This window comes from Mastigoproctus giganteus, chromosome 6 (assembly GCF_048544385.1).
Source record: "Mastigoproctus giganteus isolate SK-2022 chromosome 6, ASM4854438v1, whole genome shotgun sequence".
Lineage (NCBI taxonomy): Eukaryota > Metazoa > Arthropoda > Arachnida > Uropygi > Thelyphonidae > Mastigoproctus > Mastigoproctus giganteus.
This window is the reverse complement of record NC_143580.1, coordinates 64,363,394-64,382,209: the sequence shown is the minus strand read 5'-3', so window position 1 is coordinate 64,382,209 and position 18,816 is coordinate 64,363,394. Positions and strand designations below refer to the sequence as shown.

The following is an 18,816-nucleotide window of genomic DNA, read 5'->3' as shown; positions in this document are numbered from 1 at the left end:
TTGAACCCAGGTCTACTCAAAGAGCGTGTGCTACTGCACTCCCGCTCCTGACCACTCGGCTACGGATACGTTACATATGCAGCCCAAAAAATGGCAACTAAACTTTTATGCTTCTAAACGTAGGACATTTGGGAACAGAAATACTGGGGTCATGTAAAAGCTAGAGAGAGCAGCTAAAAGTAGTTCACAATGAAAAAGACAAGTGTTATGATTCAATCTAATGTGAAATTTTCCATTGAATGCAAATAGGCAGCTAGGGAGACATGGTATTCTGTCCATGATTTATAGGACATTTGATAGTAGGGAGAAGGATGTCACTATCCCTCTGCATGAGATAATGGTTAGATCACATTTGGAGTATTGTATTCATTTCTGGACATCACACCTAAAAGAAGAAGAATTTATCGAGTGGTTTCAAAGAAGGGCAATCAGATTAATGGATTAGGTGTGGATCACAAAGTTTGACAGATATTTAAGGAGGAGACCTGCTGTATAAGACATTGAAGGGGTTAAGTAAAATGAATGAAGTTCTGTTCTCCCTCCAAGGTAAGACAAGAACCAAGGGGCATAAATATAAATTAATAACAGAAGATTGGATCTCATGGAGCTCACCTATGGATAGTGGGTTGTTGAACAATGGACTCTTAATGTGGCATTAGATGGTTATCCAAAACTTTTGGGAATGGGAATATTATGAATATTCTATTTAATTTAATTAGTTAATGTATTTATAATTACTATTATCTCTTTTTTCTGGCTGATACAGAAAAAGTTACTTCCTTGCATCATTTGGCCTTACTAATACTAAGTTCCAGTGATATTTCTAGAAATGAGAGGAATACTGGGAGACATGAATATCACTAGGGTGGGGGATGTACTTTGAAGGGGACTGGACATTTTTATAAAAATGTTGTATACTTTTTTTTTTTTTTTTTTAAAGAAAAATAGCCTTAAGAAAACATTTTTATCAGACCTCATATCATAGTTTATGAAAGTTTTTCAGAGCATATTAAAAAAATTAGCAAACACAATGAAGATCAGATAACACAAATTTTACAATACTAATTTGTTATAATGGTCCAAATTTTACAATACTAATTTGTTATGATGAGTTGCCTGTGTTAATCTACTATTAAGTAACATTACTCCAGCTGACAAGTATAATGTCACTTAATTGTGTGCGGTGCCATCCACAAACAGCCATTTTCAATGCTTGCTGGCATCTCATCAGTGGGGGATTATACAGTACAAACAACTATGAATGGTATAAGCTTACAAGATGAGAGATGCCAAACAAGTAATACTTCAATAATATGGGCACAAATGCTCTTGACCTGGTTATATTTAACAATATTTGCTATGGTGGGATAACCCAGGTAGGGAAAAGATGTCAGTTTTTCAAAAGGCTCGATCTCTCAAATTGTGGCGGCTCCGTATCCAGGAGCAACAGTGCGTAGCACACGCTTCTTGATTAGACCGGTGTTCGAGCCCGTGACCACCAAATACGGAGGATGCGGAAAGGTCAGGGAATGACCACCGCATATCCCCAGAGCAATATGGCTTTAGTTGCTAATGCTCCTAAAAACAACAACAACTCTCAAATTGTAAAGACAACAATGACAAGTAGCTTAGTGTTGTACTACTAATAAGTACCACTTTTGATTTCGGCTTTTATGGTGCAAAGGCCGTGATGTGCCAAGTCCAACACAGTCGGGTGAAATATAATGTTACTTTTAGTATGGTGACACCCTCTCCCAGCCTGTCGGGGGGGGGGGGGGGAATCTCGCAGGCTGCCTGTGAGTTAGTTTTTCATACCTTCATGATATAAGTGATGTAATCCCACCATAACAAGTTATTTTATTCATATATAACAGAGGTGGCCAACAAGTCGATCGCAGCTTTAATTTGGGTTGATCGCGACAAATTTTAAATATATATAAAAAGTGGATTAGTCAAAATCTAAATGTTATTATGTGTCCCACTGCATACGCTTATTACAAATCCGTTGAACCACGTGTCTACTCTTGCTGCCGCGCAAAATCTAAATGTTATCCGTTGAACCATGTGTCTACTCTTGCTGCCGCGCAGCCGCTAGGCTTGTCTAGTGAACATTCACGCACTTATGTTGTGGAGAGCAGTGTATGTGTCGAATTCTTATTTAGCTTACTTAATATTAATAACTGGACAGTACCTATACGTTCATTTAATTCCCTTTGATTTAAAATGAATACTATGAAAAAGAGTAAAATGTATCATTTTCATCAAGAGTGTGAACTAGAATACTTTTTTGTAATGATGAAAAAAAAATGTTTGATTTGTAATGCTTCCTTGTAATCATCATCATCATCAGCCATTTGCAATCCACTGCAGGATGAAGGCCTCTCCAGCAACTTTCCAGTTCCTTCTGTTTTGAGCACTGGCCATCCATTTACTACTCAAAAACTCATGAATTTCATCTATCCATCTCCGCCTTTGTCTTCCAGGTTTTCTTCTAGCTCCTCTTGGGTACCATTCTGTTATTTTCTTAGTCCATCTGTCATCATGTCTTCGAGCTATGTGTCCTGCCCAAGACCATTTTAGTTCTTTAGTTTTGATAAGAATGTCCTTTACTTGAGTTTGCTGCCTAATCCATGTGTTTCTCTTCTTATCTAACAGTCTGATTCCCAATATAATTCGTTCCATTCTTCGCTGAGTAGTTCTTAGCTTCTCTTCCATTCTTTTGGTGAGTGCCCAAGTTTCACTTCCATAAGTCATGGTGGGGAGTATACATTGATTCATTATTTTACGTTTCAGACAAACTGGGATATTGCTCTTCAGTATGTGACTATATTTCCTGAATGCTATCCATCCAAAATTTATTCTTCTCTTGACTTCCAGCCATTTATCATTATTACAGCTAATAACTTGTCCCAGATAAGTATATGACTCCACCTTTTCAATCACTGCTCCTTCAATCATTATTTCCCTTTCTGTGGCATACTTGTTCATCATTACTTTTGTTTTAGCCATATTCATCTTTAGTCCAAAATCCTTACTAACTGTGCATAACTGATTAAGATTTTCCTCTAATTCTTTGGGATCGTGGCTTATGACCACAATGTCATCTGCAAATCGTAAATGGTTTAGGTACTCTCCGTTCACATTGACTCCTTTCTGCGACCAGTCTAATCTTCTGAAAGCTTCCTCAAGGGCAGCAGTAAACAGCTTCGGAGATATTGTGTCTCCTTGTCGAACTCCTTTCTCGATTTTAAATTTGCTACTGTCTTTGTCTAGTCTAATAAAAGATGTAGCACTCTCATATATTTTCTTCAAAATCATAATATATGGAGTATCTATGCCTTGTCTTTCCAGTGCCCGAAACATTGCCTTATGCTGTATGGAGTCAAATGCCTTTTCATAATCCACAAATGCCAGGCATAATGATGTTTTATATTCATTTGCTTTCTCCATTAGCTGTGATATTACGTGAAGGTGATCCATAGTTGAGAATCCTGTCCTAAAGCCAGCTTGCTCTTTTGGTTGATTCTCATCAAGTATTCTTTCTAATCTGTTAGTAATGACCCTTGTGAATAACTTGTAGATATGGGATAACAAGCTAATTGGTCTATAATTTCCAATTTCTGATTTATCTCCTTTCTTATGCAGCAAAACTATGATTGCATTATTCCACTGCTTAGGCATCACACCTTTTCTAATGCACTTTGTGAAGAGCCTTGCCAGTTTTTGTGTTATGTCTCTTCCTCCCAATTTTAACAACTCTACAGTAACTTCATCTTCCCCCCGGGGCTTTCCGATTCTTCATTTTCTTCAATGCATGTTCTACCTCATCAGGAAGAACATCGGGTATGTCGTATGTGTTGCTACTTTGCAATCCATCTTCCCCACTGCTGGTATCATTCCCTCGCTCCTTGTATAATTCTCTTGTATAATTCCTTGTAATGCTATACCCAAAAAAAGGAAATTTAGAAAGGTACTTCAACGCAACTCCATGGTAAATACCAATCGGATTTTCTCCCTAATAGTGACCTTAGAAAAAATAAATGAAAAGAACTTAAATCCAGATTATTCGCACAACAAATTTTCTTCACGATACGTAATTTACAATCTAAAGCAGTAACTGTAGCATCATTTAAAGTGAGTCATCTTCTTGCAAAAAAATGCAAACCATTTTCTGATGGTCAATTAATCAAAGAGCATTTTTAGAAATAACAGATTCTCCTTTAATTTCAATTAAGAAAATTGAAATTAAAACTGCTCTTCAAGTTCTGAAATTATCTCGAAATACTGCAATGCGACACATCGAAAAAATTAGTAAAAATGTGAGCGAACAATTGCGTGCTCATATTGCTAATTGCGTGTCCTTTTCTTGACAACTGGATGAATCTACCGACATCAGTGATACAGCTCAATTGCTCGTTTTTATTCTTATGGTTTTCGATGATTCTGCCACTAGAGAAGAACGGTGGGTATGGTTTTGTTAAAAGAAAGAACTAGGTCTTGATATATTTAACGCATTCAAAAAATTTTTTGAAAAAATTAAATTACCACTATTTAAGCTCGTATCAACAACTACAGATGGAGCTAAAGCAATGATGAGGCATCTTAAAGGATTCATCGCATAGTGCCAAAAGGATGATGAATTCCCAGATTTTTTGAGTTACCACTGTATCATCCACCAACAAAATGTTAGCCAGCAAAATATTAAATATTAAAAGTATTATGGACATAGCTTTCAAAATTGTGAATTCCATCAGAGGGCAATCTCTTCAAAGGTGACTTTTAAAAATTCAGCTTGATGAAAATGAACCAGATTGATATTACACACAGATGTGAGGTGGCTGAGTCGGAGTCAGTTTCTACAGAGATTTCAAAATTTGCTGCATGAAATTTAAAAATTTGTTGATTGAAGGAGAGATGATTATCAGCGGCTACAAGATACGGAGTGGTTGTGTGATCTGGCTTTTTTTTGGCAGATTTCACAAGTAAATAAATTTAGTGATCTGAATTTGGAATTACAAAGGAAGAAATAAAAATGTGGGTGACATGATATGCAGTATTTCTGCATATAAACATTGATTTTTGGTAATGGCTAAGAATCTCAAAAAAAAAAAAAAAAAAAAAAACGATCATTTTGCAAATATGCAAGATCCTGTTTTTGGATTTAATAGTGAGAAATATGTTTCTAAAATGGAGAAAGTTGTGGATGATTTTGAAACCAGATTCAGTGATTTTAAAACAATTGAAGACATTGTTTAATATATTTCTTATCCATTTAATGTCGGGTTAATGTCCATTTAATGTAAATTACAGAAAAAAATCGTTGAGATTTTTCACATGGAGAAAATATTACTTGAAAATGAAATTATTACATTTCGAAACGATATCTTTCTAAAAGCCAGATCATCAGAAAAAGACTTTTAGAATTATGTTTGCCGAGAAAAGTACACAAATGTAAAAAAATGCAGTGAACTTTTAAATTCCTGTTTTGGTTCCACATATCTACGTGGATCGGCCTTTTCGTATTTGAAACAAAGAAAGACGAAGAATCGCTCTACTCTTACAGACTTGCAAACAGAAGATTCTTTATGGTTGGCCTTATCACAGTATATCCCCGATTTTGAAAGCTTGGCAGATGACACAAAGATACAAACATTACATAAATTTAAAATTTATGTATGTATGAATTTAAAATAAGAATTCTGAATTGCATTTAATTTTAAAATTTATAAACAACATTTTTCAATGTGTGTTGATTAACTTTTTTTACTCGTGTGAAATGAAATTCTTGAGATGGTAGATCGCAGCACATTTTGAAGAAAAAAAGTAGATCGCATCACAAATTAAATTGGCCACCCCGATATATAACAAAAGTTTTTTCAATCATAAGTTTTTACTTCTGCATGGTTGCTCATTTAGATTCAAGACAATTATTTCCCACTGAAATAGAGCCACTAATTGAGGGTATCTGTTGCTTAATAAGGAACGAAACTAATTAGCTCTGAAACTGGTACCAAGGATGACCTCTACTTATTAATGAAAAGCAGATATGCCTTCCTTGTGTTATCTAATTTAAAAATATTAATAATTATAGGTTAATTATTGGATAACATAGTCATTTCTAAAGTGAAAGCCCAAGTGTTTCAGGAGGTACAAGTGTCCTTAGAAAGTAAAGACAGAAACAAAACAGCACAGTGTTTTCTCAAGAAATTGATTTTTTTTTAAATAATAAGTGATAAACATTGAATAAGTATTTCAATTCATTATGAAAAGGACAGGCACTGATATAATGCAATCAGACTTAAAAGCCAAAAACTTTTTTCAAAAATAAAAAAGAAATAGGCAGATCTGTTGGACCCTATTCCAAACATGTGTGTTACAATTTGGGACACCACTGCTGTCAGATTAAAATTAACCATGTTTGCTATAACAAAGTGTTCTATGGTTTTCCAAGAAGCCTGGATTTTAGAAACTTATCCCGGCAACCTACAAAGCAAAAGTTTTTTTGACTTCCAAATGTCATGATTCCTAGGGATGATATGCAGTCATTGATGCTAAAAATCAAATAATCAACAGAAAAATTGTGTTTTGACAAAAACAACAAATACATTCAAAATAAATTCAGGTTAGCTCATGAAGATTATTTACAGAACTTGAAAAATCAGTGAAATTGGAAATAAGGTTCTATATGAGAATGTAAGTTGATAGGTTTATGAAAATATTTTGCATTCTACTATAAATTTTATAACTAATACTTTTCTGTTTTTGCAGCCTTGCAACAAAAAAAAAAAAAACAAGACCACAGTCTGCTACTATGCCCTTCAGGCAGTTATAATACCTCAGGATACCATAGCTTCATTCAATTAGCAAAGCACAAAAAATATGATATAAAATGAGTAAAAGTCATTAAGAAATAACTAATAGTATTAAAAGTTAATAACCCATCCATGTATGGCTATTCTTAATTTATTTATTTTTCCTGATCAACAATATGTAACACTGAAAAATGCTCATAACAATGGGAAGTTATTTAAAAACAATTTTTCGTAACATAATCTCATTACATCTTTAAGTGCACTGATATAACATTTCTCTGACTTGTTGCTTTTTTGGTAGAAATTTTTCCTGTTCAACCACACACATGGATGTGTGCTCCTCAATATCCATCATTAATTAGTTCCTTAATAACTGTTAAGGAAAGGATGGATACAGAGCAATAGACATGCATATCATCATAATGATAATTAGTTCTGGTGAAATCAAACTTGAGCATTAAAATTTTATTTATTTATTTATTATATATATATATATATATTTTTTTTTTTTTTTTGATAAATAGATACCTACAAAAATTTGTTTAACAATATCTTTACTGATTTAAACAAAACTACAAACTTCTGATTTTAAAAAGTGGTCAAAACAGTTTAAAAAAAAAAAAAAAGGGGGGGGGGGGGAGTTTTATGCATTTGAAAAATAAAACAGGAGGAAAATTGAATTTTTGGAAAAAGTGCTTTCATTAACAACATACATTTTATACTAAAATATAGACATAGGATTGTTTATCAGTACAGTATGCTTATTAATAAGATAAGTACAGTATTACCAACAAGTGCTCAATTCCTCTTAATACCCCCACTACTCGTTTTTTTTTTTTTGTTTTTTTTTTAACAAAAGATCACACTGCCATAGCAATTGAAAATGGTTCATTTTTCAGAATCTCATCTCTTCTTCCTCTATCTGTGCAATATCACTAACTACATCTGCTATTTTTGTTCTTCCACAACTGAATTTTTTTTTTTTTTTTTTTTTTTTGCTATTTCACTGTCTGTGAAACATGCTCCTGAATAATGCACCTGCAAGAACAGCACAATTCAGAGGATGATTGTTCTATGAAACATTCATGCAATGAATCAAGTATGAGCTAACAGTCATCTAGTGGATTTTGGTTGATAACATCTGCATTTAATTTTGCAACAGTTTTTATACACTTCCCAATATACCAATTTGGTTTACTTTCCAGCTTTATTTCTACTTGATCAACTGTTTCTAATGCTATGGTAATGATTATCAAATGGTGAAATACTGAAGGGATCACTGTGTACTGACAACTGAACATAAAAGAAAACAAACTATCTATGTTTCCCTCCCCAATGAAGTAACATTTGAATTTATTTAAGCTGTCAAGCCTCAACAACCCACAAAAATAACTTATTCCAATAATGAACTCACTGGCTAAAAGAAAACTACCCATGATAAACTCTTTTTTTTGCCACATCGGCTTCTATGGCCATAATGCACCTCCCAAAGTTTTTGCCCTACTCTGATCCAAGCCCGAGGCGGGATTCGAACCCATGACCTTTGGGTTGCAACGCAGGTACTTTACCCACCCAGCTAGCCCGGTCAGCAAGGATATACTCTAAACCTCTTTCCTTATGATATGAGTTTATGGTCCCAGAAACAATCATTGTGGACCCACTGCTAACATTTTATCAGTCTGAACAATGACCATTAATCACAGCCCTCCACCTCCTAATGTATAGCTGCCATACAGTCTCATAAGTGATTGAGACAACTGCTTTACTAAAATCCCAATAAACAATATCAAAATAGTCAACAGTTTGGATAACATGATTCTCCCTTAATAAAACTGTGTTGTCTATCCTTCAGAATTCCACTTCTATTTAAATGCCCCTGTACTGCATTCTACCTTTGCCTCCACGATTTTTTCAATCGCTGAAGCAAAACTAACAGTTCTGTTGTTACTGGCTTCACTTTTAGAATCACCTTTATTTATTGGCAATACGTTGGCACTTCTCCAGACCAAAGGAACCACACCTGAGTAAATAATTAACCTTAATTGTTTAATGCACCTTAATTGTTTAAAACAATTAACCTTAATTGTTTAATGTTTAATCCCTATTCACCTCCCTCAAAATTACTGGGCATGTGCCATCAACTCCAGAAATTTTACTTGCTCTCAGGCTCAAAAGTTTTTATAATGAACAATCTGCTATAGTTTCAGTACTGCTTTACAACATAATCTTTCCAGCCGTAAAGATTAATATGAGTACCTGTTCATTTCATTAGCAACATTGTCTTATCTCAGACTTTTCCACACTCATTACAACACAAGGGTCTCTGATCTGATTCATTTTCCTCTTCTTTGTATTCACATACACAAAAAATTGCTCGTCTCTGTTGCTTACTTTCCTAGTAACAGGGACTGAGTATGATTTATCATACTCAGGCGCTTGCCAAGCTAACCTTTTCTGTGCTACTATTATAGCTGTTATATCTTGTAGCTGCTATAGGTATCAGTACCGCCAGCTCTATAATCATCCAACTCTACATCCTCCTTATGCTATATTTTCCTAATGGTGTAGGGTTTATCCTTGTCGATTTGATATCGAGTTATTCAAAATGCAATGCATTTCTAAGTCACTACAGTTTCCCAACCAATGACACAGCATTATATGTGTATAATATACTTTAGTATATTATTTGAATAAAATACTGAAACCCTACAAGCAAACAACAATACAATATAAATTTGCCAGTGTCTTACAAAATTCAGTATTGTTATACCATTTTCTGGGACCTTTTAAATTTTATATTTCTATTCACTTTCCTAGAAACTGCATGCAAAATCAGAGAACTCGCGTGACTAACTTGCATTATAGGTGCACATGTAATTCAATTTGTTTATACTGTGTGTGTGTGTGGGGGGGGGATACGTGCATGCTCAATTTAAAAAGAATAATAAATGTACCGGGGGGGGGGGGGGGCAACAATTTCCCCTCAAGGAATTCATAATGAGGAATATGAAATCATTTTCAATTACAAGTTCAATTTAAAGAGAATGATAATAAATGTACTGGGTGATAATAAATGTACTGAATAAGGAAATAAGTTTCTCTATTCAGTGTCAAAATGGTTAGCAATAGCACTGAAAATCTGTGGGTATGTCACTTAGGGTATGGGGAAGCAATCTGTAGAAGAAAAAAAATTAGTTCAAATTTCTGCCACTGGGGGAGAAATTGGCACTGTAAACATGAGATGGAATACTCAACTTGGGATTAGATTTTAATATCAGAACTTAGAAATCTACAGATATTGTTCTATGTGCTTTCCTTCACATGAGATGACATTCTGAAAATGGAGCACTGTGTGCGAAACAGTTTTGCATAGCATCTCATTGGGGATGTTGGCTACGTGCTGTTTAATGCTTGCTTTCAAATCAACAAGCGTCTGTATTTCATACTTCCTTGCGCACTTCTTCAAGACTTTAGAGTGGTTTTGTTACTTGTTTGGAGAGGTCTGGGTTAGATTCCTGTTGATGACTGGAGAATTTCTGAAGTCCTCTTCAACCGAGGCTACAATTAGCCATTCTCCTGTGGAGGGAGTAGGGCTTCCCTTGTGAATTCTCTGGGTTTTTTTTTTTTTTTTTTTTTTTATCCCACACAACATGCAAATTAGCCTATGAATAATAATCGGCATAAGTGAATGACTAATCAGTCATTCACTTATGCCGATTACACTACCAGACAAAAAATTTTTTTTTCTGTCATACCTCTGGAATGAAAGTTGGTTATTCGGAACAAAATGTCCTGATTATGAAAATGTCAATATTTTACTTCTGTCACATCTACATCAAAAGATATATGCATTTTTTAAATTCTTTGTTTTTATACAATATCAGCATACGTGGTTGTAATTATCACACAATATATGTTACTTAGACATGATTCCCACTTGATGATTTCCTTTTATACTCCAGATTGCTTTCCTGTTTAAGGAGTCAACAGTAATCTCCTATCATGGCAGAGTCCCAGTGACCTTGGTATCGTTTTTCCATTGCAGATACGTCCTGGTGGAAGTGCTCTCCCTGTTCATCACTAACATCTGCTAAATTTTCAGGAAATAAATCCAGATGGGAATGAAAGAAATGCATTTTCAATGACATTCGGCACCCCCATGATCTTGTAACATTTCAGCAAGTTTGTCACTAGTTGCTCATAGTTCTCTTCTTTTCTCTTTCTGAGGAATCTGTGTACCACAGCCTTGAAAGATCTCAAAGCTGTGGCAGCCAGTTCAACAGCATTCAGATTTCTTTGAAATTCTTCATCTTTTAGGAGCTTTCTTATTTGAAGACCTATGAAAATTCTTTCCTTCAACTTTGCATGAGATAAATTTGGAAACATTTTCAGTAAATATGCAAATCCTCTGCTTTCTTTATCCAGTGCCTTAGTGAAATTCTTAATCAGTCCAAGATTGATGTTTAAAGGGGGAAGAAAAACCTTTTGTGCATAAACCAATGAAACATACTTTAGATTGCTTTTGCCTGGAATATATTCATCTCTGTTGTCCCAGTGTTGTATGACGTAGTGTTTGGCTGTTGCACGACTATCCCACAAACACAGGAAATAACAGTATTTAGTGAAACCACCTTGCAACCCAACAAGCAGTCCAATCACTTTGAGATCACCACAAATATTCCAACCATAGTCATTGTAATGTATAGCAGCAAGAATCTGGGACATACTATCATAAGTTTCTTTAACGCCAACAGCACGAACAAGAGGAATTGATGGTAAAGTATTTCCATTATGAAGCAATACTTCTTTCAAACTTAGCTTTGATGCATCAACGAACAAATGCCATTCAGAGGTATTGTGATCAATGCTCACTTCGTGCATAAGAACAATGACGTCTTTGCAGGCACACGTTGTTTTCCAATGCAAAATATCTTGAAACTCTTCATTTTGCTTATAGTATATTGTAATGTTTGTACCTTTCGCAAGTAAGTTCCACTGTTGTAGTCTGGATCCGAGTAATTCAGCCTTCTCTTTGGGTAAGCCCAAGTCTTTGATCAAGTCACTTAATTCTCCTTGTTCAATGTAGCGTGGGGCCTTTCCTTTTTCTGGCTCGTAGTCCAAATCATGTGAAGTACATGGTTCCGTGACATCTGGTAAAATGATTTCTTCTGTATCTTCATGACTACTTCCAATACCCCAAGATTTTGGTGGCACAGGCACTGGCCTAATTGCTGATGGGATATTTGATGTAGTGCTTGCTCTTTTTGGAAATACCTTTTATTTTTGTCATGCAGAAATAGCAGTCGTCGAAATGATTCTTTGGCTTGTGCCACACCATAGGGATAGCAAAAGGTAATGCTCTCAGCTTTCCATATAACCACAGCCTTAAGTTCGTTGTACAAGTAATACAACAGGTATGTGGAGCCCATTTTTTTTTCTTGGTCACCAATCTTGCAGCCGAAGTACAATGAATATGCAACTTTTGTGACATTGTATATTTTCTTCCTCTGAGTTTTTGGGATTAAGTGTCCACAAACATAGCAGAAGTTGCCAGGATGATTGATGCAAGTTCTGTGCTTTGTCTTCTCTATTGTAACAATGCATTAACCTAAAAACAATAAAAGCAACTGGTAAATTTGAACAGAAGGTGAATTCTTGTAGTGTAGTTTATCATACATTAAATATTGAACAGTTGAATGGTGTAATAAAATTAATAAAAATACTGACTTGTCTGGAAAAGTGCATCAAAATCAAAATATACTATATTACAAGAACAGTAATGATGTACTTGCTTAACTTTTAGCCCAATAAACAAAACCAACCAAAAGTTAATAAGTTTAAAAATTGTAATTCAAACAGTAATGATATCTGTACAGAATCCAGTTATCTATCAATATCTTAAAACTGAGATGTGATAGGAAATTTTTATGATTGATTTTAAATTCCATACATAAAACTTGACCAGAAACAACCATTGATTTGCTGGAGGTAAAAATCATGCTGTGTAGTGTCATCAATCATTTCAATATCAAAATAATTTATTATGAAATTGACAATAATAGCAACCAAGTGGAAGTATTGCCTGGAACTATATACATAAAAAGTGCTGTTACCACTTGTGGTTTAATTCTGTTTGCTCCACCATATACACAGGGTGGCCATAATTAAAGTATCTCTATTCAGAGCTCTTCGTATCTCTAAGCAATAAGCAGAATGTCACCAAAATTAGAAAATAAACTATTCAAGGCATTGGGAAGAAGTGAAAAAAAAAAAAAAAAAAAAAATTAGTTCCAAAATCTGCCAATGGGGGAGGGTAATATGGTGCTGCACAAGAGGAAAAACATGACAAAGTACCAACAAATAAATAACTAAGACAAACCTTAATGAAATTATAAATTTTTATTTGTGCTCTTTGCAAAAAAAACAGAAAGATACTGAACTAAACTGCCAGAGAAAATTGTTTCACAGCTCCAAACTCACTCACAATTTACTCCTGATGGTCGATGATGTTGCTGATGATGGAGTTGGTTTTCAATGTGATTACCACTGTTCTGGACCAGAAATTGCGTTTGATGCAGAATGCAACATCTCTGGAGTAATGTTCCACACATGCTGTGTTACACTGTCCTTTAAGACAGCCAGGTTAGGGACACTTCCTCAATAGACATGGCCTTGAAGTGACCCCACAGCCAAAAATCACATGGCGCAAGGTCAGGCAAACATGGTGGCCATGCAATGGAAAACAAATCACTAATGACTCTTTCTGCAGTAAAGTGATGCCAGAGAAGCTGCTGTACTGGTTGTAGGATATGAGGATGAGCCCCATCTTGCATAAAATTGTCTCATCCAGGCTCATCAAATTGTCTCATCTCCTCTTTACTGCAGTTGAGGAATAATGAAACTGCTCAGCATGTAACTATATCTTTGTGCTGTAAAGAAACAGGTAACTGTCCCTGCTGGGTGCAATTCCTCGAAAAAGTATGGCCGCAGGATGAAATTTGAAGTCACACCACACCAGACAGTGATTTTCGGCAAGTGCAATGGGATTTGCTGAATAGAATGCAGTGCTTCTGAAGCCCATATTCAGCAGTCCCATCGAGATAAAAATGGGCCTCATCTCCCCAAAGAATGTTCTATGGCCAAGCATCATCCATTTCCATTCTGGCCAAAAACAGAGAAAACGGCATTCGTTTTTCAGGATCATCTCTTTGCAGCTGCTGCTGGTGCCTGATTTTGTATGGATAATAGTGGATTAGTTTCGGAAGAATTTTCCACACATTGGAATATGGGACATCCGATTGCCTCGCTACTCCCCGTGCACTGCTACTAGTTAGACTAGTAGCAGTGCACGGGGAGTAGCGAGCTAGACGATAGCCACTGCAACTTCCTCTGCTACCTGATGTGAAACAGGCTTCCTTCCTCTTCCAGGTTTAACAACAAAGGACCCAGTTTTCCCAAATTTGTTAATCATCCTTCTAACTGCCGAAGCTGATAAAGAGCCTTGACATAATTTCTTATAGCATCTAAATTCATGCAGAGCAGCTGCTGAATTGCATCCATTAATGTAGAAGAGCTTCGCAATTAAAGCGCGATCAGGCAGCGTGAGATGCATTGTTAACAGTAAACTTACAGAATACACTTGCGATGTGCCTTTATAGCTCTCTGCTGCTGGGAAAATTAAATTAAGTCAAAATTTTGAAAATTTTCTGCTCTTAGTGTCTTATTTTTTAGTTTGGATTTAAAACTTCAGCGTAGTTCAGTTTCTTTGTTTTTTTTGCAAAGGGCACAAATAAAAATTTGTAATTTCATTAAGGTTTGTCTTAGTTATTTTATTTGTTGGTAAGTACTTCGTCATGTCTTTCCTCTTGTACAGTGCCATATTATCCCTATAGACAGATTTTGGAACTAATTTTTTTTTTTTTTTTTTATGGGATCCTTCTCCCCATGTCTTCAATAGTTTACTTACTAATTTTGGTGGCAATGCGCTTATTACTTAGAGCTACAGAGAGCTCTGAATAGGGATACTTTAATTATGGCCACCCTGTGTGTGTGTGTGTGTGTGTGTGTGTGTGTGTGTGTGTGTGTGTGTGTGTGTGTGTGTGTGTGTGTGTGTGTGTGTGTGTGTGTGTGTGTGTGTGTGTGCGCGCGAGCATGCACTTGTGTGTGCGTGTGTAAAACAATTAATCCAAAATTATACAGAGAGATAAAAAGTAATCAAAATATATTTTAAAAAAATAATAATAAATAAATAAAATATATATATATATTAAAATAAATAAGAAAAAATAGTAGAAAAGCCAACATCAGTGGCAGCAGAAAAGCACAATCCACTACATGTTGCTTTTATGGCATTCTCAATCAATGACTCTCAATTACGCCCATCACTACTATGCTTATCATGTTGAGAGATTGTCCAAAGTAATCCTTTAACATTTCTCTGCAGATATTCTAAGGTGATAATATAACATGACTATTAGATAGAGTTGCATAATAAATGTAATATGTGGTAGGCAGTTAAAAATAAAAATAGACAAAAAACGAAAAAGAAATACATTTCATTTACCCTTTTATAAGAATTAGTTCATCATCACATATCCTTTCTTGTACAACTTCTTCTGCTTCTCCCAGCATGGTAACATCAAAACTTTCTTCTCCATCCATATTTGCCATGCTCTGAAGGAGATGAGCTATTATAAAATACAGGAATATAACTAGATTAGAAGTCACAGACAGCTATAAAAAAATAAAAATAAAATATTAAAAAAATAACAAATACAGGTAGGCAGCAATTAATCCAGCAATTCAAGATTTAGATTTTTCTGAAACTGAATGCTTTTCAAGACAGTTTTAAGTTTTGTTTTGGTGGCACTTGCAAGAAAAGATGTCAGCATGATATTCTGTCTTGATTGCATTTCAAAGAAATGCACTCATCACTCAACCTCCCAGAAGCATTCCAACTTCTTTTATCTGAAATAGGAATAATCAAAATCATCCATCTAATAATTGGAAATAGCTATACTTGCTGGTTTCAAATTACATCTCCGAAGACAAAAATTTTTATAACCTCAGCACTTTCTTCTTTTCCCAAACAGCCCCCCCCCCACCAACTCCTTTTCACAAACATGAGTATACTTTCTACCAACTTCTGGTAGGAGTCAACTGGAATTCACCACCATTCCTCCAAAAAGTAGCTGCCAAAACCTGTTTTAACACCAAACCAGGTGTGCTCAGTCACAAGGTGTCCAGCATGATATTAGCAGCCATGGTCTTCATCTACATCCACACAACTGAAAATATCCATAGTTGTCGACAGAAGTATTGTCTCTCTGATTTTTCCATTGCAAATTCTGTAAATCTCTTGCCACTGAGCAAAAAATGCCAAATCAAATTAAGCCTAATTATATGCATGTGTGACATCCAAACAATTCTTCCATTAATGACATCCATTTAAAGAAAGTACTCAATGACTACATAATTCTCTCAACAGTTGCCATCTTCATTCACCTTCCACACTTCAACAAGGCTATTTTCCTCCCACTAATAACATATGGAGCTGGAGTGTGGTTTCCTCAGATGCTGTTGCTCAACTACAGATCTAAGTTATGAACAATCCAGCATGTCATTATACTAACAAGAACTAATTTTTGCATAATCAATGTTATGTAGGTTTTTAAATCGATCCAGCCAACTGTTGTTACACATAAAATTGTCGCATCCAAATTGTTTAGCAAATTTTTCCACTTGAGCCTTCAATTACTGAAGTGTGCTGGCTTTACAACAGATGGCAGCACCTCCAATAGTTATGCCCTTTGGCCTCCACTTTTACACTATATGGAGCTTGCATGTCACTGACAAGAATTTGACTCAAGCCACTTTTCAACTGCATCCATCAAAGCACTGTCATTGTCGAATTTCTATCCTTTCAAGTCCTTTTTGAGATTTGGAAATAGAAAATAGTCCAAAAGAGCCAAATCCAGTGAGTAGGTCAGATGCCATAATAGCTAAAACTGAGTAACATGGTATAGTAGTAGTAGTAGTAGTAGTGGCACTTGATGCAAGAAAGCAAGTGTAGGAGCTTATGCAGCATCAGCCAAAAAAAAAAAAAAAAAAAAAAATCACACCATACCCTCCAATTGCCTGTCCAGTTCCTCCTTAAATTTATTTAACCTATCAACTTCCACAACGACAGATGGAAGTTTGTTCCAGCAATTAACCACCCGCTGGCTAAAGGCAAATTTCCGCACATCTATTCTACATCTATCCTTTCTTAATTTGAACTTATGTCCCCGTAGGTTCGTATTCTGAACAAGTGGGAGGATCCCATCAGAATTCAGCGTGCTCAACCCATTCAAGGCCTTATAGACCTCAATCAGATCACCGCGCAGGTGCCTAGTCTCCAGCCACTACAATTTGCAGAACTTAAGCCTCTCTTGGTAAGAGGATCCCTTCATTCCCCTCACCAATCGTGTTGCTCTTCTCTGTACACGCTCAAGCAAATCTACATCCTTCCTAAAATGAGGCCTCCAGACCTGTACGCAGTACTCAAGGCGTGGCCTGACCATTGCCTTATACAGAGGGACAATCACCTCCTTTTCCCTGCTAGCAAAATTCCTATATATCATTGACAAAACCCCATGACCTGCCCTAGCAGCCTGTCTACATTGCTCAGAAAACTTCATATCTGACTGCACAATTACTCCCAGGTCTTTTTCATTTTCTACCACCTTAAGTGTAGTACCACACAGTTGGTACGTTTCTCTGGGGTTACTTCTACCCATATGCAGTACTTTGCATTTGTCAAGGTTAAACTTCAGTTGCCACTTCTTAGCCCATCTGCCCAAATTATCTAGATCCTGTTGCAGTAGCACACTGCCATTACTGTCATTAACAACCCTGCCAACCTTCGTGTCATCTGCAAACTTCGACATTAAGCCTGATATACCGTCATCAATATCATTGATAAATATACAAAACAACAGTGGCCCCAACACCGAACCCTGTGGGACTCCACTAATAACATTAGTCCACGAAGAGCAGCACCCATTGATTACCACCCTCTGTCTTCTCCCACTTAACCATCCTTTTATCCATTGTAGCAACTTACCCTTAATACCATTCTGCTCCAATTTGTACAGTAGTCTTCCATGCGCAACAGTGTCAAAAGCTTTCCTGAAATCCAAGTATATGATATCAAAATTATTTTTTGCATCCAGTTCCTTTGTGACCACATCATAATAACCAATCAAATTTGTCAGACAAGACTTTCCCTTAACAAACCCATGCTGTGTCTGAATTATTGCTGCAGTCTTGTCTAGATGATCCTGCAATGCATCTTTAACCAGTGACTCCATTATTTTACCCGGAACAGAAGTTAAACTAACTGGTCTGTAATTATTCGTGTCACCCTTCGAACCTCCTTTGTGAATTGGGGATACATTTGCACATCTCCAGTCCGTGGGAACCTCCCCTGAATCCAAGGATGCTCTCATAATTATGGCTAAGGGTTTGCTTAGTTGCTTTGCCGCCTCCTTTAATATAACTGGATAGATCCCATCCGCCCCAGGTGCCTTTCTTATGTTTAACTTCAACAATTTCTCCTCCACTTTGCTCTCAGTTATTACAAAATCATTAAGCACACTGCTACAATTTGATAACCTTCTTCCATTTTCAAACTGTAATGATTCCTCACGTGTGAATGTAGATGCAAAATACTCATTCAGTATTGCCCAATGCACAGTGTGCACCAGTGCATCTTGATGCAAGATAACTCCTATGGCCAATTTCACATGCTTCTTGAGCTTCAATTCCTTGCAGAAACATCTCAGTAGGTTAAAATAATAGTTAGCATTGATAGTGGCACCTCAATCCAGGAAATCAACCACTATCATTTATTCTGCATCCCAGAAGACAGGTGCCATGACTTTCCCAGCTGACTTCTGCACTTAACTTTTTAGGAGAGGGATGCTTCCACTGTTTTAATTGTTCTTTTGTTTCAGGGTTAAAT

The 18,816-nt window shown here is 36.0% G+C and overlaps 1 protein-coding gene across 1 annotated transcript in view; it reads right to left on the bottom strand.

Annotated features, from left to right (window-relative positions):
• CCT1 (chaperonin containing TCP1 subunit 1) overlaps positions 1-18,816 on the bottom strand; it is a 184,686-nt gene that overhangs the window by 44,806 nt on the left and 121,064 nt on the right. The window contains exon 9 of the mRNA XM_090375994.1: positions 15,376-15,499. Coding sequence (XP_090232120.1) covers positions 15,376-15,499 — 124 coding nt within the window. The remainder of the gene's footprint in view (positions 1-15,375; positions 15,500-18,816) is intronic.